We start from the raw sequence: 23,194 nt of genomic DNA, 5'->3' as shown, positions 1-23,194 counted from the left end.
TATTCAATTTTTTCTTCATTAATTAACAATAAGTTATTTCTATCAGTTAGGTAATACATATAACAATAATATTTATTGGATTCAATATATCTCTTTTACGTCACTTCTTAGAACTATAATATTTTCGAGGCAAAATTTGAAGTGATTTAATTTCCGCTGCATTGTAACCAGACAGCATTGATATGGACAGTTAACCTTTAAAAATGGACAGTTAACCTTTAATTACGTCAATAGATGACAAAACACAATTTTATGACACGTGGCTGTCGTCAATAAATAACTTTAAGATATGCAAAAATATATATGATGCCCGAGGTAGCATATATTCGTTTTATATACGTTTCTTAAACGTATCCGATATTTTTTATTCGTAAAACATTAATAAGAAACGTTTCTATAAAAACGTTTTTAAAATCATATTTAAGGAAACATATTTTTCACGTTTCTAATGTAGACAAAATAACAACTAATTTTTATTAATTTCAAATTATATATACATATATACATGGTGTCCCATTTTAATGTCCCACCCCAAATAACTTTCTTATTCTTAATTTTAGAAAAAGATATTTCAAACAAAAGTTGTTTGGTTCTAGGATGACATAAGATGCCATTAGTTTCATCTTGAAGAGTCACATGAAAGTTACGTGAAGATCATTTTGAATTTCTTAAATGGAAAACCCTATATATTTTTGCACATTCTTGTAGCTTATCTCGAGAGCTTTCCAAAACACTATAATAAATTATTTTTCCATGAAGTACTTATCGTGTTATGAGGCTTGAAATCATTTCTTAATTTTACATAAACCATAAAATATCTTGTAAAATATTCATTTTTCAATTATCTTACCTTAATACTTTTATGTACGAAATAATGAGAGAAATCACATAGTTGTTTCTAAGAAAAAATATGTAATTCGCAATTAACAATTCGAAAGGTGAAAATGGTCATCAGCCTTGTGCCAGTCTTTATATAAACCATATGTTATAAACCATATGACATCCTTTTTCGGAGAGTGCTTAAGATAACGTAATATACGCGAATATTGTTAAAGATTAATTCATTAATGCGAAATAATTGTTTGAATTTAAAATTTAAAATTTAAAATAAAAAAAGATTCTGGTATTCTAAATTTGCAATTCCAATTAACTTTTAACACATGCAAAAGTTAACAAATATATAACAATTATACAGGATTTTTAATTTTAAAAAATTTGTTGAATTTTATCAAAATTATTCATTAATTTCCAAAAAATTTTAATATTGCTGATGTTCATTTTGAATCTGTAGAAATTAACAATATATGTGAAACAAGGGATGTTAATTTTCTATAATCTTTATAATCAATTTTTGGAAAGTTTTGCAAAAAATCTTTTCGTCTTTTTATTTATATTTTATTTATATAAAATATAATTTTTTTCAATTTTCCAGAAGTTTACAGATATATTCTATTCGGTGTTACACATAAGGATTGATAGTATAATTAGTAACGCTTATAATACTATTATAGCTATAGTTATTTTTTTTAATAATAATGATATTACAAATTTCATTTATATGAAATTAAGGAAGATATTAAAAAAAGTACTTTGCATATATTTTTGTGCAAATAAATAACGAATCCAACTATTATTATTCCAACCTAACGCGAGATAATACAAATTAAGTACCAATAAATAAAATATTAATAAATATAGATTATAGATTAAAATATAAGTAAAGAAAAAAGTAAAAGATTTCTTTTTACAAGGTTTAAAAAAAATTTATTCTTTAAAATTTTTTAAGATACTGGAGAAAAATTGATATCCTTTTCTTTTGTGATTTATTCTTCTCGATAACTTTTCAACTAAAATTCCATAAACTACAACATTTTGCCTACAAAACGCTTTTTTTAAATTTTCCTACGATTTTTTTTTGACCGAGTAATATGATTTTGAAAATAAACCAGCACTTTTTTGCTTTGATAAAGAAATTTTGAGAGAAAAATTTTTTATCGTTCTGCGATTGTCAAAAATACATAATTTTAAGGAACTAAACACTGTGTTCTTTTTTGAAGCACAGAATAAGGAAGATAAAAAATTTTTGAAAACCACCAACCGCGTGTTAAAGTTAATACTCAAGTTTCAAAATGCTTTTTTAACTTTTTATCTATGATAATTTTTCAGCGGTTTAAAAATAGCTCAATTTTTAAAGTTCAAAAAGTGTTCCCTATTTTTTTTTGACTAATGCATTTAATATTAAAGTGTATTTAATATTAAATAATAATAAACACGTAAATGTATCTTAAACCGATTAAATTAACCGCGATTCAACAAACTTATAAAAGAACGAATTTTTACATAAATAAAAAAGCGTTAAACAAAATAATTTTTTTTTAAACAAGAGATATCGAATCTCACTTGTTCTCATGAAACAAATAACGTAACGTATAACAAGTAATAAGTTTATATAAAGTAACTTTAAAGAAATTAGATACAAAAAGTGTAAAAATATATTATATTCAAACATATTTGATTTCAGTAACATTGTTAAATATTTTAATAACATACTTTTCAACATAAATCTGATTTGTCAATTTGTAATGTGTCTAAATAAAATTATTGTATAAATATGTTTTTTTCTTAACAATATTGAAACTATGATAAAGAAATAATATTGATATAATTTTCTAAGATGATTATACGGTCTTTAACTTTTAGAAATTCTCTTCAAAGATGCAAATAATTTAAAGCTAGCATTAATAAATAAAAAGTCGCATATTTAAATTATCTTTAGTTCTTGAGATTAAATATACATACAAGGCCTTTTAATTAATTAATACTAAAATTGCATTAATACTAAAGTTGCATACAAAATTTATTAAAACAATATGAAAATCAAAAAATAATAAATAATTATAAATATATGCATAAGATCTAGTTGGACATTAATATTTCTTTATTTTTTAGTTTTCAGTTTAATTAAAAATTTTTTTAATTCACTGTATCATAAATGTGAAATAAACACAAATTAAAGGTACAAATAAAAAGTGAAATGCTAAAAGAAATAATGATTAAAACTAACGGCAAATTTGTAAAAGACAATAAAATGAATTTAATTCAATAATTGAGAAACATGGATCACTATTACTATCAGATTATCGAAGCATGCATGCATTAATTGTACATGCAACTACTTTGTTTTATATTCTAATTTTAATAATCTATGTATCTCATACATATATATGTATATTTTTTTTTCGTAATGACACATGATAAGGCAAAAATCAAAATACATTTTATTTTTTATAATTTTCTACGCAATTATATATAAATTGTAATCTAATTGTAACGATGTAGAAGAAATCTATTGTACATTACACGAAAGTAGAAGAATACAATAACAAAATTTGTTGAATTAACAAATTTAATATATATTTTATTTGAATATTTTTATTGTAAAATTATTAAAGTATTTGGATAACTTACTTTTTATACTAAAAGATTATTAATAAATTTGAGAAATTCTCCTAATCGCGCAAATACCGTAAAAAAAATTATTTTATATAATAAAGATTATTAAAAGACTATTAAAAATATCAAAAGAGACACGATGTTAACCCAATAATTAGGTATTAGCTTTTGTACTCGTAAAATTTATCGCGCTTTTAATATTACAAAAATACAAGTATATTCGAAAATAAAATATTACGAAAGATAATTAAATATTATCGATCACGCGGAAATTAAAATCTATAAAACAAAATAATTTTCTTTGATTATCGTTTTCAATTAAATGTATTTCGACAATGTATTTCGTATCGAGAATCTATTTCGTATTGTCACGTGAAATATTTATTGAACGATTTTATAATAAATTACATTGAAAACAATTGCGTTCTTTTCACGTTTTTGGATATGATCGCTGTCTCGGCGAAAAAGCCTTATCGCTATTCCTTATGTCATGACGCTAGCAAATGCGCGTACTGGCGGATAGTCGAAGCGATTTTATTGTGGAGAATTATTTCTTTTCGATTTTAGGGATCTATCCTCAACGCTTAGTTCGATGCTTCATTAAAAATTGGAAGTTTCCATTACAGAGTTGGAATTAAACCCAGGTTTTCTTGGCGGTTCCTAGAAACAATGTTTTTGGTAGTGATTTAACGACGATCACCGTACGTTGTTTGAAATCGAATCACAAAATTCAATAAAACATATTTTGAGAGAAGATATATTTTCTTTTTTTTATCAAAAATGTTCTTCCATTAATACCTTTTCTATTAATATCAATATTATTTTAATAATGAAAATATTTAATAATAGTTAAAAAATGTATATAATAGATAAAATTCACTTTTTCAAATATAAATTTCATTTAATAAGTCTTTGCAGACATTTTTGTGCAAAAGTTTTATTATTTGAAAAATTATGGTTACAAACAAGTATATTTTATTAATTAATTTTGAATTAATTTTATTTTTGGTCTCTTTTAAGAAATCACTTGCAGGGATTATTGGATACTCCACTATCTTATGTATATTACAATTAGTTTATTTTAGATAAAAGTGTATATATAATAAAATACATGTGCGTAAATTGTGACATATTTGAAAAATTATTTTTTTATATTATTCTTAATAATATATTAGGAATGCATGATATAATATAAAATATGTGAATAATTAAAAAATTCAAGACAAATCGAATGGGTACTCTGATATCAGTCATTACAAGATATCTACAAATTATTATTACGTGCTAAATGTTAACTGTTAAATGCAACAGAAAAATTAATTATTCCTTGATAATCTTTCATTTGATGTTGCTAAATATTTAAATTGAATTTTTTTTTAAACTTCGCTGTTATCAGATTTGATTTTTCTCGAATTTTGAGCACATTTGGTACCCTAAAATTATTATTATTATTCACACATTTAACCAAGCAACGATAAGCGCATGTATTTCATTTTACCTAAATATATTTGATTGTAACATGTATATAAAAATTAATATATCCAGTCATTTTTTAGTTTTTTAAAAAAAAGATTTCTTAAAATGGAAGATGTTTTTTCACGCGAATTTTAATATTATGTATTGAAAATATATAATATTAAAATTCCTTCCTGTAGAGGGGCTTCTGATGTTTAATGAATCACTTAACTATTCGTTGTGGATCGATTTAGCGAGATCCGCAAGAGAAGAAATAAGACAAATTGAAGTCGCTTTTCACTTTTAGAATCATTCTTCTCTCTGTCAGATATTAACCAGCGTGTCACTCGGCAGAGGGATTTTGATCTGGTCTAATCGTTGGGCCAGTTATTCTTCATTGAACATGGCGATAACGCGCTTATTTTAAGGAATAAGGAAATTAAAGTTTAGCCTGTTTGCAATTATCCGCGGAACAAGATATACATTTTATGATCGCGAAATTTATATGAAATGTATATTTGAAAAGAAATCGAATATTAGATTCTGCATCCGCGTTTGATTCCTTACGTATATTAAAATTATAATATTGTACAAATTATATGAAATGCGCCTCTAATGTTGCAATATTTTTATTATCGCACAAAATGATAATAATTATATTGCGTGTGCGCACGTTGTATTCCGATTATTATAGAAATTATGTGTATTGTGATTAAATGTTACTATTATTATTAATTTATTTATTTATCATATATATTCGCGAAATTTAAAGCGTAATTTTTTTAATTTTTAATTCAACTTAGTTATTTTAAAAAGAGTTAATTTTTAACTTTAACTATTTTTAAAACACATAAACTTAAACTTATTAACTTTTCCCTCAAATTTATTTGATGATTCATATTATTACTATTTAGAATAATCTAATTTTAAAATTACAATCTAATTTAATATAAATGAAATAATGCTTTTCAAAATTTTAACTTTTATCTTAACTAACGTTAATTTAATCTTAACGTAACTTTTATTGAGTTAATTTTTTATTTGTATAACTTTTAACATAACTAAATTAATTATTTAACTCATTAACTTTAACTTAATTTAGTTTAAAAAAAATATAAACTTACCCCCAACCCTAGTAATTATACACTACTATAATATTTTATAAATTTTTTGTATTGTTTTCTATTTGGAAAATTTGAATAATGTACACTATTAAAAAAAAATAAAGTAAAAAAATTTTACCTCCTCAATGATATCTCCATCTTAACGAAGGCATTGCCGGGTGAAGAGGTTTGAGTACTTTAATGATCCGGAGAGCTATGCCGGCGGTAATTAGGCCGGTATTTATACAATTTGTTTTTATATTTAATCATCTTTAAATATGATTTTAGATCGCATGTTAAGATTCTGTTCGATTTCAATGAAATAACAAACATTTTCTAAATTTTACTTGAAACGATCTTAAATATAAGATTATATAAAATCGGCCTTAATTACTGATAGGGTCATCCATACCGGATAGGTCAAAGGGAAAGAATCAGATTAAGAGAGATAATTATTATATTAATAATTGTATTATAAAATATACATTAACATGGAATATTAAATTATGGAAGTATTTTAATTTATTGATTAAGATTGATTATTTATTAAAAAATTTATCACGGAGCTAATTAATTGAATTTATTCGATTATTTACCGCGCTTTTCCGAAGTCAAATTCTATAATATTTAGTTTCGCATTTTAAAAGATGGACTTATAGCGAGCTAAATAAATAAATAAATAAATGATGTTGAAAAGAAAAAGAAGACACATAAATAAATAAATAAATAATAGCGTGAAAAGAGACAACATACTAATATTTTTTATAATAAATTAATATTAATTAAATTATTATTAATTAAATTATTTATATTTTTATTTATATTATTTATATTATCAGAGAGACATATATGTTACCCTCTGAGAACATTCGTGGATATTGGCTTTGTAGTTCATGTTCACGTTTTTAATGTCCACAGAGGGAGTATCCGCTTCCAGGAATCACCTAAAAGCAGAGCATGACATCTCTCAGTCTTCTCTCTGTTATGATTATTCCTGGATATCTCACAATAATATTTCGATTTAAAACTTTTTTTAAAATTATGTTTATTATATAAAAAATGTTTTAGGAATTAAAAGAATCCTAATTTTCATTTAGTGTCGATTTTAAAAGTCAAGTTTTTCTGAACAAAAATAAAGTGCATTTTAATTTCTTAGAGAAAATTTATGTACAATATTTCTACAATGTAAGATTAACATTTCATGACAAATATCAAATTTACAAAATGCTCTCAAGTAGTTGGCTAATAGTAATTATTGATTTCATATTTAGTTATGATATTTTATTTTTTTGAGGAAAATTATTTTTTGAGGTTTTATTTCTTTAAAAATGATTGTTTTGGGAGAAAATAACTGTAAATTATTTTTAAGGATTTTTTTTATTATGATTACTTCTGGATTTTTAACAGTAATAGGATAACTGTTTGACTGGATAATGAAAATCAGTGACGAGGACAAGGACGAAGATACGGTGATCCTGGATGAAAGTCATGAACCAGAGTGGAATAATTCAAGGAGGAGGCAAACAAGTATTTGTGAATTTGTGGGATCGGTATTTTTCTCTCAGCATATTTAATATTTCAACAAATAAATGTATCTCGAGTTGATCAAATTGATTACGATTCAACAAACTCGTGAAAGAATGAATTTTTGCATAAATAAGAGCGTTGAATATAATATTAATTTTTCCTACTGCGTTATATATTGCAAACAAACAATGAGATATAATTTTTGTTTATTTTATATTAATCACTATATTTTTTTTCTTACAGTATGATAAAGCCATCAAATTATATTATAAGCAAAGTCATAGAATTTACTTGAAGATAAGATGCTTTGGAAATGCATTGATAGATGCAAAGCAATTAGATGGAAATTATATAAAAGGATGATCACAGAACTGTTACTTGAATGTTTGTCAGCAAGTTCCAACTAATCTTTACAGAATTGTCATAAAAGCATGGGAATGATAAGAATGTGAAGAAAAGATATTAATCTTTCAGAAAAAAAGAATCTCTCTAAAGGAAAAGAAAAATATGCCCATAAGATGAATTCAGAAACTGTAGGTAAATATTTGAAGTGATTCCAAGAAAATTTGATACAAAAAAACCATAATCATATACTCAAATATATTTGATTTTAGTAACATTACTTTTTAATATAAATCTTGTTTATTAACTTGTGATATTTTTAAATAAAATTATTGTATAAATGTCTTTTTTTTTAACAATATTGAAACTAGGATGTAAATTAATAATATTGATATAATTTTTGAAGATTATGATATATTGATATATATTGATATATATTATATTATTTTGATTATATGTTCTTTAATTTTTAGGAAAAAAGAAATAAGATAGAATGCGATAGATATATTTTTTTGAAATGCAAAATTCTGTTAAAAGATGCAAATAATTCATAGCTAGTACTAATGAATAAAAATTAGCAAATAAAAATATTCAAATTATTTTTAATTGTCTCTTGAGAATAAATACACAAAGCCTAAATTGATTGATGGCAAAGTTACATTGGAATTGCATACAAAATTTGTTAAAGCGATGTGAAAAACAAAATATTACTATCACACTGTCACATAGCATACAGCATTAATTATACATGCAACTACTTTCTTTTATATTGCAATTTCAACAATCTATGTATCTCATACATGTATATATATATTTTTTTGTGATGCCACATAACTAATAAGGAAAAAGCTCGGAATGACAATTCACTGCAATATTAAATATTAAATAATTATAAAAAACAACTGTACACGCTTGTATTCATCTTATTTTTGCATTTTTGTTTTATAATTATTTTTATTTATAATTAATTATAATTATTATTATATTAATATTAATTATAAAAAAATAATTAATATTAATTATTTATTAATTATTAATATTAATTGTAACAAATAATTAATATTAATTATTTATATATAATTATTTTATATATTTTAATTTTTTTAAAGAATTCTCAGCACTCATTTTTTGAATTGCTTGTCGCAATAAGATTGATTGTATCTACTCTCGTTTTCTAGATGCGATGACAAATGTAACATTTGAACCAAATGAGCTGATGGAAATAATAATTGGTTGGATGGACTAGCTGGAATCAGTTAAACGAATTCAATCTTGATGTCGATCTCAACACAATAAGTGTATTTTTTTTGATTGATTTATTAAAGCGAGATTTAAAGTTTTCATTATTTCAATTTACTAAATTTATTCAATTTTTCATTATTTCAATTTACTAAATTTATTTAATTTTGTCAAAAATTGCTCGAAAACTATCTTGTGCATGATTGATGCTTTTTATTCCATAAACCAAAATATTTTACAAAATTATACATCATTGTTAATTGTGTCTACAAAAAAAAAATAGATATAAATTCCAATCGGTATTCATAGTCCGTTATTTTATTCAAAATCATCTTAAGTACAGTTTAAAAATGTTATATTTCATTGGCCATATGAAATTTTAATTTTAATCACTTATGACCATACTTAAGATGATCTTAAATATAAGAACAGACTGTGGAAGATTAGGAATATCTGCTATAGTATTTATATATATTTTTAGTATATTTTTAGTATATATTTAGTATATAGTATATATATATTTTTTTGTTTTTTATATTGGCTATTTTAATATTTAATTATTAATATCATCTAATTGTTTCATTATACATTATTTTTCTTTATTTTCAAATACAGATATTTAAAATATAAAAGAATATTATCTTAGTATTATAATTCTATGCTTATTACGTTTAAGGTAATTAAAAGTATAAATACATAATTATATATTTATTATAATTGTCAAATAGTTATTACAATTATTTCAATTGCAGTGAGAGGAAAAACGCGAATAACAATATAATGATCCTCTAAATTTCTTTTTAAGATAATTTTCATTGATATTAATACTTTATCATGCAAAAATATTTCGTTCTGCAATTTCTGATAATTATAATTGCCTGTGTAATTAGACAATTAATGTCTATTCGATTTTGTTTTGGATTTTAATTATTTATTATTTTAATTATTTATAATTAAAGATAATTATAGATAATTGTAGATAATTAAAAATAATTATTTATTATTTTATATAACTTATTTTCATAAAATTAGATATATTGGCATTTCAAGTTTAATATTAAAATTCCCCATTTATTTAGAAAATAATTATGCATATGTATCTTTTTGTAAAAATTTATTTCAATCAATTTTAAATCAGCTTTTAAAGTATTTACATTTTATTTTACTGACTTTTCTTTTAGGAGGAAATGATAAGGAGAACGGGTTATCGCGCAGAGGCTGACATCATAATGACAGAGGATGGCTATTTATTGATATATTTCAGGTGATAACAGTTCTCTACACTTGCTGCTAATGCACGATGTTTTTTTGCAGTTCTGCTGACTAGGTTTGGCAAAGGCAAAGCCCTCGGTAAAATCTTTAAGAAATATTTGGAGGTTACATCTGGATATACATATATGTATCTGAATTGATATCACTTTTATCAGAAAAATATCTAAGAGAAACTTTCGAATTTAAATGTCAAAAAAATTGTATAGTGTATTTTTAATTGTAATACAACTTCCAACACATTTTACTTTTTGAAAATTTTTAAAATTCATCAGATAACATATATACTTATATAAATATATTTTATAATTTACATATGTGTATTATATATTTAGAATTTATTTAGTATATTACATAATAATAATTGAATTATATATGAATTCACGATCTTAATTTATTATTCAAAATATTAGCATATAAATATATTGTAAAATATATATGCAAGAATATTATATGGAAAGATCAAATCATGTGATAAATGTAATAAATGAAATTCTTTTATATTCTAGCTTACTTTCTATTAGCAGGGATATGATGTTTGCTTAGGAAATTTTCATGGTAATACTTACTCGAAAGCGCATATTTCTCTGTCACTGTCGGAATCAAAATTTGAAAATTCAGGTGTTTGCATAAACTGAAAATAAAAATAATGATGCTTTGGAAATGACATAGTTATGTAATGTTTTGACTTAATTTGACATCAAATGATTTGATATATATATCTACTTATTTAATTATATGCATTTATTTTAAATGATATCTGTCTAAAAATATCCCTTATATAAGTGTACAAATGTTGTAGTGTAAATACATTTGCCCCACAAGCAAATACTACTGCATTTTTTATAAAAAAAAATACATATTTTTTACCTTATTGAAATTTTCGTAAATATATCGTTTTAAATGTCTCATTTTTCAATATATCAATCTTATGCATTCGCTAATCCTTAACTTTTCATATAAATAATTCTTGCTAGAACAATTGTGGTAATTCTGATATATAATTAAATTTAATATTCGCATTTTTTAATCATGAAATATTTGCGAATTAGTAAAGTTTAGGCTAAGAATAGTTGTGGTGTAACATCAGAGTTGTTTTATTTAAATGGATATAAAACAAATTTGTTTCTGGCAAAAGCGTGCTTTTCGGCTCTGATGTAACATGATGGATATCTATATTGTATATGTAAAATATTAATATCCATCATATATTGTATACTTAATTATAATAGAATTATTAAAATTTTTACACAGTCATTTACACAAAAAATTAAGAAACTGCAAATGCATTAAAGAAACACGAGTATTTCGAAAACAATATATTTTAGAAACTTTTTAAAAAAGAAAGATATTATTTTATATTATTTATATTATTTTATATTATTTATCATACATCAGAGTTCTATTTTTTTAATATTATTTTTAGATGATAGATATTGAAATATTTCTTTAATATAAATGTTGAAATCCTAATGATTCTTCAGTTCAATCAATTGAAAAACTACAGATAGCCAAACAAATAATACAAAATTAATTTTTTAAATTAATTTCAAAAGCTTGTTTTAATTGAATTTTAATTCAAAGCTAGTTTTAAAGATATATATTTATACTAAGAATTACAAAACTATAATAAATAATATTATCTGTTGTTAAAAAATAATATATGAACAATACAATATGCTATATAGAATTGAGAAAGTTATTTTATAAGAGCAACTCGTTATTGATTATAAGAAATAACTCGTTACTCAAAAAATAACAAGTTTTTATAATTTCTGTGATTTGTCTTAATGTTACAACAAAATCGTTGCATCTTGTTTGTACTATATATATTTAATTTTCGATTTTAATTGAAAGAAATGTTCTCCTAGGGGTTAATATTAAAATCAAAACAATTCTCTCAAAGCTTTTATAAATTATCTCAGTTTTGTAAAAAAGTGCTTAAAAGTTTTTTTTCTTATTTTGAAAAATATCTCTAAAACTTGAAACAGAAAAGAATTACAAGTAAATTATATACATTAAAAGTGAAAGATCTTTGATTGCAGGTAATCACCGGATTTTCCTTCCATGATGAATTTTTGCACAACGATTTACTCCAAAACTTGTATACAAAAGAATTCTCAAGAAAGGGAAATATCCAAATAATTGGATAATAGATTAACAATTACAAAATGAAGTACAAATAGAGTACATTTTATAAATAACAGTGTTAGTTTATTTTTAAAGATTTTTATTAACAATAATTTTAGTAACAACGAAATGTAATTTTTTTTACAGAAACGTCAGAATAAAAATGTTGAAAATTATGAGATTGAAAACACTTATTTCTGCTACTTTTCGGCAAAGTTAATGAAATTCGATTTAAAAATTATTGAAAAATGAAAATAATTTTCTAGTTATTTCAAAAAATATCTTAAAAAGTAGAGATCGTACGAAAAAATTTTTCCGACAAAAGTTCGTTCTTTTACGTAAAATAAGATTCTGTAATAAAAAATATAGGCTTTCACTTAAAAAACAGTTGACCCTGAAATGGCCTTAAAAGTGCTCACGCATTAAATAAATAATATTGTCAGTTTGATCGCCTCTCAAAATCATGTAACACTTGTTTCATCTTTTTTTTAATTTTATTTTGTCTTCAGAATATTTCCTCATATCAAATGGGACACCCTGTATATTATATTAACATATATACAGAGTGTCCCATTTGACACAATATAAAAATATACCTAAATGATAAAAGTGAAGGTATCAGCTACATTTTTATATTGTGTCAAATGGGACACCCTGTATATTATATTAACATATCATATACAGGGTGTCTCATTTGACACAACATTAAAATCTACCTAAATTATAAAAATGAAAGTATCAGCTACATTTTTATATTGTGTCAAATGGGACACCCTGTATATATCATATACATGGTGTCCTATTTGACACAATATAAAAATGTACCTAAATGATAAAAATGAAAGTATCAGCTACATTTTTATATTGTGTCAAATGGGACACCCTGTATATGATATATCAGGGTGTCCCATTTGACACAATATAAAAATGTACCTAAATGATAAAAATGAAGGTATCAGCTACATTTTTATATTGTATCAAATGGGATCCTGTATATATCATATACAGAGTGTCTCATTTGACACGATACAAAAATGTACGTAAATGACAAAAATGAAGAAAAGGATCAATTGTCAAATTCGACTCGCACGGGGCGAAAATTCGCGCCGAGACGAGGCATCCTCTGTTGCGCGCGCGCAACGAACGATCGATTAGCGATTCGATTAATCGAATATCGCCGGTCAGGAGGCCGGAGGTAGCGGACGAGGAAAGAAGCGGAATTCGCGGTACGGGTCGCGAGGAACGGGAAGCGCACGCTCTCTTATATGCCGCCCTGTGCGACGAGGGAGGAACGCACGTTGATGCGTGAGTTTTTTTTACGCGACCGCGTGACCCCGAGCGTGTGACTTTTCGCCGCGTGAACTTTGCCGCCATCGGGTTACATATCGGATCTGCATCCCCGTTAACGAGACTCGGACGCATCACACGCACAGGATGAGCGAGAACGAGGGAGCGGAGACGGAAGTCACGAAGAAGGCGGAATTTTTCAAGGAGGAGGCGAACGTGTACTTCAAAAGTACGTGGTCCACGTGGGCTCGTATCCCGCGGCATATTTTATATCCACCCTACAGTCACGTGTATCCCGAACTAACCCAACTAACCGAGAAAAAGGAATCCAAAAAATAATTATTATTAGAAAATTATTATTATTTTCCGAGAGCTAATTTTTTATATCGGCCTCTTTTTCATATTTTTCAAAAAATTCCTGCGTTCCTAGAAAATCGAGTCTCTTGTTCTCAAATATTACTTGAAATGTACTGTGTCATTGGTATAATTATATATTTTTTTTATTAATTTTATATTAATATAAATATTAATATAATATTAATATAACATTTTATATTAATATAATATTAATATAACATTTTATATAATATAATATTTTAATATAATATTAATATAAAAAATATTAATATAAAATTAATATAAAATTAATTTCAAAAAATGATAAATAATTTTTAAATTTTGGTATTATTTTTATATTAATTTTTCCTTTTTTTCCAGATCAAGTGTATGATAAAGCCATTGAATTATATACCAAAGCCATAGAATTAAATCCCTCAGTAGCTGTGTACTATGGCAATAGAAGTATCGCTTACCTGAGGACGGAATGCTTTGGATACGCACTGACAGATGCGTCCAAAGCCATCGAGTTAGATAGAAATTATGTAAAGGGTTACTATCGCAGAGCTGCTGCTTACATGTCTCTTGGCAAGTTCAAACTAGCCCTTACGGATTACAGAACTGTTGTAAAGGCCAGGCCCAATGACAAGGATGCAAATGAGAGATTCGTCGAATGTAATAAGATGGTTAAATTATTAGCCTTCCAGAAGGCTATCTCTGTAGAGGAAAAGAAAAATATAGCCGATATGATCAATTTAGAAGCCATGGGTGAGCAATTATTTGATTGTGCATTTAATATAAGACGAATAAATTACTTTAACATTATTTTTTATTTAAATTCTACTTGTCAGTTTATGATATTTATAATATTTATTTATTTATAATATTTATATTTCATTAATAATATTTATATTTCATAATATTTATATTTCATTTTTATTTATTGATTTATACAAAACTATAAATATATTCTTTTTATTTATTTATTTTTTATTTTATTTTCAAACTTTTGATTTATTACAGCAATTTTGATATGATTTTTTATGCTAATGTGTTTATATATTCTTTAACTTTTATAACAAGATAGAATGTCGTCCTATATATATTCTCTTTTCAAATGAAAAATCTTGTCAAAAAATGCAAATAATTTAAAGTTGGTAGTATTACTAAGTAATTTTTATAATAATTTTTATTATATAATTTTGGAATATGATTATACATTCTTTAACTTTTGTAGAAAAGAAGAAACAAAATAGAAAGTGCTATACACTGCTTGTTTTCAAATGGGAAATTTTGTTAAATAATGCAAAGAATTTAGAGCTGTTAATAATAAGCAATTAAAAGATAGTATCTTGATATTATTTTTTTAGTTATTGAGGACGAATACACAGGACCCAAATTGGTTGACGGAAAAGTCACATTGCAATTTATGCAAGATTTACTACAGTGGTATAAAAATCAAAATAAATTGCATCGCAAGTATGCTTATAAGATTCTGTTGGACGTTAAATCATGGTTTATGGCACAACCTAGTTTAGTGGATATTACAATTCCAGAGGATAGTAAATTCACAATTTGTGGCGACATTCATGGTCAATTTTACGACTTGCTTAATATATTTAAATTGAACGGATTACCATCAGAGACTAATCCATATGTATCCTTTATAAAGATAGATGAAATGTAGATGATAGTTTGTTTAATTTATAAAAAATAATACACCTTAGATTTTGATATCACACATATATACAGGGTGTCCCAAAAGTCCCGGACCGGTCGAATATTTCATAAACTATGGCGACACTTTAGAAAGAAATGTTTCAGACAAAAGTTGTATGGCTTGAAGGGGGCCATCAGATAGTGGCAATGATTTGACATGGGAGAGTCATTTAAAAATCACGTGAAGATCACCGTCAATTTCTTAAATAGAACTCTCTATTTTTTATTATATATTCGTGTAGCTTATCTCGAGAGCTTTCCAAAACACTATAATAAAGTATTTCTTCATTGAGTACTTTTCGATTTATGAGGCTTGAAATCATTTCTTAATTTTATATAAACCGTAAAATATCTTGTAAAATATTCATTTTTCGATTATCTTAATAATTTTATGTACAAAATAATGAGAGGAATCAATTGATGTAATGAAAAAATATAGTTGTTTTTAAGAAAAAAATATGTAATTTGCAATTACATATTTATATAACATTTACATATTTTTTTTAAACAACTATGTGTTTTCTTTACACCAATTGATTCCTCTCATTTTATACATAAAAGCATTAAGATAAGATAATCGAAAAATGAATATTTTACTAGATATTTTATGATTTATGCAAAATTAAGAAATGATTTCAAGCCTCATAATTCGAAAAGTACTCAATGAAGAAATACTTTATTATAGTGTTTTGGAAAGCTCTCGTGATAAGCTACACGAATAAGTAATAAAAGATAGAGGGTTCCATTTAAGAAATTGACGGTGATCTTCACGTGACTTTCAAATGACTCTCCCATGTCAAATCATTGCCACTATCTGATGGCCCCCTTCAAGCCATACAACTTTTGTCTGAAATATTTCTTTCTAAAGTGCATAGTTTATGAAATATTCGACCGGTCCGGGACTTTTGGGACACTCTGTATATAAAAAAAACACATACACGTATATAAAATTTTATATAAATTTTTATTAAATTTTATATTAATTTATTATAATTTTTTAATCCAAGAATATATTCCTTAATAATTGCATAGTTATTTAATGGAGATTTTGTAGACAGAGGCTCCTTCTCCGTAGAATGTATATTTACTCTATTCGGTTTTAAATTATTATATCCAAATCACTTTTTCATGTCAAGAGGTACGTAATCCACATTTCTCGCCATTCTGGAATTAGAGTTTACACCTAACATTTGTTTATGTTCAGGCAATCATGAATCAGCAACGATGAATCAAATGTACGGATTTGATGGCGAAGTGAAAGCTAAATACTCTACTCAAATGGCAGAATTGTTTACAGAAGTCTATAATTGGCTCCCCCTAGCACACTGCCTCAATAATAAAGTACTTGTGAGTATGATGTATCATCCAAGAGCTCGCATAATTTATATTTATACCTTGCAGAAAATATTGCATGTATCATTTTGATGAAATTATAATGGACTCATCATCGCCAGGTGATGCACGGTGGATTATTTTCACGGGACGACGTAACGTTACAAGAAATCAGGGAAATCGACAGAAATAGACAACCACCCGACGAAGGGTTGATGTGCGAATTATTGTGGTCAGATCCGCAACCGCAGAAGGGCAGGGCACCCAGCAAGAGAGGCGTAGGAGTTCAATTCGGACCTGATGTCACGCAGAACTTCCTCAGGATAAATTCTCTCGATTACATCGTGAGGAGCCACGAAGTGAAGAACGACGGTTATGAAGTTGGGCATGATGGAAAATGTATCACAGTATTCTCCGCTCCAAACTATTGGTATGCATTGTAACAATACAGTCTGTATTAGCAATCTCCTTGATAATTTAATGTTTCATTATAATTGTATGATGATGTAATTTCAATGACTCAATATTGCATTGAGTGTATGTATCTTATTTAATTATATTTTTAATGAAAAGAATTAGTTTAAAAGAAACACTAAATTGTCAATTTAATATTTTTTAATTAAATATTATTTTATACCTCATATAATAGCTATGTTATGAATATTAATTTTTATCTCGTCTTTTTTATTTTTATTTTTATTTTTTTATTTTATTTTTTATTTTTATTTTTATCTCGCCTTTTTTATTTTTATTTTTTTATATCCGCAATTAATAATCCCCAATTAAATTATTGGGGATTAATAAATTAATCTCCAATAATTTAACTTTAAAAAAATCAAATATAAAATTTTATAAATGAAACTGAATATGATAATAAACTTATTTTCAATTTTTGACCCCTCTAGAATAAAATTTTCTATAAATTGACTAGAATAAAATTTTCTATAAACTGATTAAGTATAGGATTAATTATTTTTATCTTTCCATTTCAATATTGATTAATTCCTTCACGATTTATTATAATATGAAATATTATTTTTAAATTCCTAATTAAAGAATTTAAAATTATTCTTAAATACTCTATATTAAATTTAATTATTTTTATTAGATTTTTTTTTTTATTCTTATCAATAATATCTTAGGATTATTTCCTTATATTTCAGCGATACTATGGGTAACCGAGGTGCCTTTATCACACTTAACGGCAAAGATATGAAACCATATTTTACATCGTACGAAGCAATGGTATACTTTATTCACATTATTTATTATACAGGAGGCGCCGAACGTTCCAGTCAGACTTTGAGATCTTATAGGAAATTTAATTCTGAACAAAAAGTTTCCTATAAACATAGGTCGAAAAATGCTTTCTTCAGAAGTTATCGCTCAAAAACCTCTGATGAAGGAAGAGCAAAAGGTGAAAAGAAAATGAAACTAAATAAATTTCTTGAAAAAAATGATAAAAATAAAAAATAAAAATCTTTTTCTTTTATGAAATAATTTTTTTTTTAACTAATATTTTAGTAATAGCACGTAATAGTAGACAATGAATAAAGACGTTTTTCAAGAAATTTATTTAGTTTCATTTTCTTTCTATTTGTTTATAGGAAACTTTTTGTTCAGAATTAAATTTCCTATAAGCTCTCAAAGTCTGGCTGGAACGTTCGGGGCCATCCTGTATACATTTACATTTTGTATTGTAGCTATAAAAAAAAAATCGTTTAATGTACCCTTTTCTTACAGCCTCATCCTAATGTAAGGCCGATGGCTTATGCCAATTCTTTACTAAAGTTCATGTGCTAGTGGAACAACCTCTAGGTATTATTGATAAATAAAAATAAAATAACTGAGATATAAGTAGCCCAATCAAAGTGTGCGTAATATATTTGATACCAAAATGGAGAAGGTAAGAGACAAGTTAGGTGCTTCTCCATAACAATAATTATTATATTCTTTCTAGGCAATTACAGGAGGAATTTTTCCTGTATTATAAAATAATGCAAATGAGAATGCATTATATTGATGGGTACAAAAGTGAGAAAAGTTTGCTTATTTTTAGAAACATACAGACAAATCTACTTGGCTTTTCTTATCTATGAATAATATATCGTAGATGACAAGAAAAATGATTTTATCCGTGATGAGAAAAATCGATAGCCCACTTAAACACTAGTGATTTGTGTTTGTTTGTATAAAATAACGCGAAGAGAAAACATTTCTATTTTGTACCCTCAATCGATAGGACCACCTTGCTCGTTAAAGATATCCGCGAGCACCAAATGTCAATGGAGAGCAAACAATTTTGATTCCCAGATATATATTTTCCACACACACAACACATATACAGGGTGTCCCAAAAGTTCTCGACCGGTCGAATATTTCATAAACTATGCACATTAGAAAGAAATGTTTCAGACAAAAGTTGTATGGCTTGAAGGGGGCCATCAGTTAGTGGCAATGATTTGACATGGGAGAGTCATTTGAAGGTCACGTGAAGGATACTTCAATTTTTTTAAATGGAACACCCTATTAATTTTTGCATATTCTTATAGCTCATCTCGAGATCTTTCCAAAACATTATAATAAAATATTTCTTCATTGAGTACTTTTTGAGTTATGAAGCTTGAAATCATTTCTTAATTTTGCATAAACCATAAAATATCTAGTAAAATATTCATTTTTCGATTATCTTATCTTAATGCTTTTATGTATAAAATAATGAGAGGAATCAATTGGTGTAAAGAAAACACATAGTTGTTTTAAAAAAAATATGTAATTGTTAATTGCAAATTACATATTTTTTTCTTAAAAACAACTATGTTTTTTCTTTACACTAATTGATTCCTCTCATTATTTTGTACATAAAATTATTAAGATAAATAAGGTAGATAAGATAATCGAAAAATAAATATTTTACAAAATATTTTATGGTTTATGCAAAATTAAGAAATGATTTCAAGCCTCATAACTCGAAAAGTACTCAATGAAGAAATACTTTATTATAGTGTTTTGGAAAGCTCTCGAGATAAGCTACACGAATATGTAATAAAAAATAGGGGGTTCCATTTAAGAAATTGACGATGATCTTCATGTGACCTTCAAATGACTCTCCCATGTCAAATCATTGCCACTATCTGATGGCCCCCTTCAAGCCATACAACTTTTGTCTGAAACATTTCTTTCTAAAGTGCATAGTTTATGAAATATTCGACCGGGACTTTTGGGATACTCTATATACATTTTAACTTATAATCTGTTGTTTATATGAAACACACAGACTCTTATATCGCGATACTTTTAATCGATTCTTTAATGACCAATGGTGGAATTTAAATATAATAATTATTATGAAAATATATAAATGCATATGCAAGATAGCATAATTATGTAGTACAATAATCCATCCAATCGCACAACTTGTCACGTTATTTGTGACAATTTTTTACAAATCTATCGTGATTGGATGGATTTCTTTGATCTAACATTTTGTTTTCTGTTAATAATAAATGATGTTTATAATGTACATATATAAAAATCGATATTTTACTTTATGCATTTACATATATGAGATGACGACACAATAAATTACGAGTGCATTAATCGAGGTGTGTTTATAAAAGATGAGTAATTTCTTCCGGTAAGCGGTTTCGATTTCCGTGAGACACGTTCAGAATCTTGATTCTCTCATCTGCGTGTAACTTCTCAAACAGCGTCACGTGCTCTCGCGGTACTTTGTGCATCTGCGGAATAGTTCCAATCACGAAAGCTCTCTTGGAGGACCCCAACAATATCTCCGTTACTTTCCCCTTGAAGTCTTTGCTGAATAACTCCATCTTGCCAATCTCATCAATGAATAATATATCCTGTGGAGAAAAAGGAATGCATAATTTTATGTCGTCGAATTTTGAGGAGGTGATTACCAATTAACTTTAAGAGAAATGTTACTCTTACAGTATCTGAGTCCAATACTGGAAGCGCCACCTTCTCGAAGTTATCCAGGAAAACGTGGTAATTTCCTACCTGATGTCTAGAAGCCTGTCGAGCGTCTATTAAATTCCTACGTGTGAAAGCAATAACAATATTTTCAGTTGCATGTGTATCATACGTGTATCGAGTGAGAAGACACCTACTTTAGTCGTGCCAAGGACAATCTTGTTTCGGGATCTCGTACTCGCACGATGTCAAAACCAATCCTGGAGCCGCTGTGATCTCGTACCTCCTCCGTGTAAAACCCATCAAAACTTTTGCTCTTCTTCTCCAGGATAGATAAGATCCTTTTGCACACCGTAGTTTTACCTATACCTATATATATATATAATATAAATAATTATAAATAAATATATATATATATATATATATATATATATATATATAATAATTTGTATAAATATATATAAATAATTTAATAAATAAATTTTATCATTGGAATGATTTATATATACATATATATACATAAATCTGATGAGAAAATTTATTTATTTAATTAAATTATTTATATTATGATTTATTTATTTAATTAAATTATTTATATTATGATTTATACAATATTTAAAGTCTTAGATGCGTTATATTAAGGTGCTTCTGTCCGCATAAAAAATATTTATTTATTTAGCTTTCTTGTGCGAGAGGAAAGACAATCATATAGGATACGAAGCAGTAAATTTATTGTATTATTTTTATTATCTTTTTAATAGAGTTTTATAATATTCTAGAGGAGCTTTATTATTTTTTTAAAAGAGTATTATATCTTTTATATTATTTTATTATTATGTTTCTGATAGAGTTTTATAATCTTGTAGAATTTTCTAGTCTTATAGAGTTTTATTATTTTTTTACAAAAATTTTATATCTATATTATTTTATTATTATCTTTTTAGTAGAGTTTTATAATATTTTAGTTTTATTATTTTTTTAAAAGAGTTTTATATCTTGTATATTATTTTATTATTATGTTTTTGATAGAGTTTTACAATCTTAATAGAGTTTTATAATCTTATAGAGTTTTTATTTTTTTATAAGAATTTTGTATCTATATTATTTTATTATTAATAGAATTTTATAATCTTGTAGAGTTTTATAATTTTTTTACAAGAATTTTATAATGTATTATTTTATTATTATCTTTTTAATAGAGATTTATAATCTTCTATAGGGTTTTATTATTTTTTTAAAAGAGTTTTAGATCTTGTATATTATTTTATTATTATCTTTTTAAAAGAGTTTTACAATTTTAATAGAGTTTTATAATCTTATAGTTTTATTTTTTTATAAGAATTTTATATCTATTTCTAATCTATTATTTTATTATTAATAGAGTTTTATTACTTTTTTACAAGAATTTTATAATGTTATTTTATTATCTTTTTATAGAGTTTTATTTTTTTAAAGAGTTTTATATCTTATATATTATCTTACTATTATATATATCTTTTTCATAGGATTTTATAGTAAAATCTAAATCGGAAAAATTGAGTACTCCTATATTAATATTAATAATAAATCTGAATATATATATATATATATATATATATATATATAACATACGATTAAAAATATTTCATTTTTTGAGGAGAAAAACCATTTTTCTCAAATGTTTCTCTCTCTCACGTATGACTTCAATTAAGAAAATCCAGTCTCCCTTCGAAGCTCACCTGGCGGGCCCGTAAGTAGTACGCGCATCGTCCGCGGGGCGCCACCAGTCTCCATGCCCGCGTGTTTACGTCGTGTGCGCGAGCGGAAGTACGGAAGTACGCACGAGTAATTTCTCCGAATAATAAAACTGTTATCGAGGCAACGACGACACGTCCACGTTTGCGCGAGACCTTAGACCCGATACGCACCGCCACGAGGATGCGATCGCACGCGCCGTCTGAGTCACAGCGCGCCGATTAGCCGAACGCGACCGACCGCGCGCGCGGGTTGGTGGCGTGCGGGGCGGAACGGGGCGAGGGGCGGGGCGGGCCGATCAGCTGATCGGGCTGGACGAGCAGCGACAGGACGGG

The 23,194-nt window shown here is 26.0% G+C and overlaps 2 protein-coding genes and 1 long non-coding RNA gene across 5 annotated transcripts; 2 read left to right on the top strand and 1 right to left on the bottom strand.

Annotated features, from left to right (window-relative positions):
• The first annotated feature begins 7,071 nt into the window (after positions 1–7,071).
• Positions 7,072–10,553, top strand: LOC105252359. 3 transcript variants are annotated; one of them, XR_889290.3, is made up of 5 exons: positions 7,072–7,196; positions 7,419–7,561; positions 7,782–8,075; positions 9,059–9,178; positions 10,301–10,553. It is a non-coding gene; the product is annotated as an uncharacterized LOC105252359 (long non-coding RNA). The 3 variants fall into 3 exon arrangements; XR_002192591.2 differs by lacking the exon at positions 7,072–7,196 and adding an exon at positions 7,244–7,259; XR_889289.2 differs by lacking the exon at positions 7,072–7,196 and having other exon boundaries at positions 7,318–7,561; positions 10,301–10,552.
• Positions 10,554–13,702: 3,149 nt separating this feature from the next.
• LOC105252341 (serine/threonine-protein phosphatase 5) lies at positions 13,703–19,649 on the top strand. The gene is made up of 8 exons (XM_011259674.3): positions 13,703–14,034; positions 14,523–14,909; positions 15,512–15,798; positions 16,893–16,998; positions 17,065–17,207; positions 17,315–17,622; positions 18,356–18,437; positions 18,936–19,649. The coding sequence occupies exons 1-8, from the start codon at positions 13,953–13,955 to the stop codon at positions 18,993–18,995; spliced, it is 1,455 nt and encodes a 484-aa protein (XP_011257976.2). The 5' UTR covers positions 13,703–13,952; the 3' UTR covers positions 18,996–19,649.
• Positions 19,650–20,763: 1,114 nt separating this feature from the next.
• On the bottom strand, positions 20,764–23,122 carry LOC105252351 (cancer-related nucleoside-triphosphatase homolog). The gene is made up of 4 exons (XM_011259685.3): positions 22,844–23,122; positions 21,323–21,494; positions 21,144–21,249; positions 20,764–21,055 (listed from the first exon to the last, which is right to left on the bottom strand). The coding sequence occupies exons 1-4, from the start codon at positions 22,896–22,898 to the stop codon at positions 20,804–20,806; spliced, it is 585 nt and encodes a 194-aa protein (XP_011257987.2). The 5' UTR covers positions 22,899–23,122; the 3' UTR covers positions 20,764–20,803.
• Positions 23,123–23,194: the final 72 nt, after the last annotated feature.

The sequence above is a fragment of the Camponotus floridanus genome, unplaced genomic scaffold (assembly GCF_003227725.1).
Source record: "Camponotus floridanus strain SB8 unplaced genomic scaffold, Cflo_v7.5 scaffold268, whole genome shotgun sequence".
NCBI classification, from domain to species: domain Eukaryota; kingdom Metazoa; phylum Arthropoda; class Insecta; order Hymenoptera; family Formicidae; genus Camponotus; species Camponotus floridanus.
This window is presented reverse-complemented; position numbering and strand designations above follow the sequence as displayed.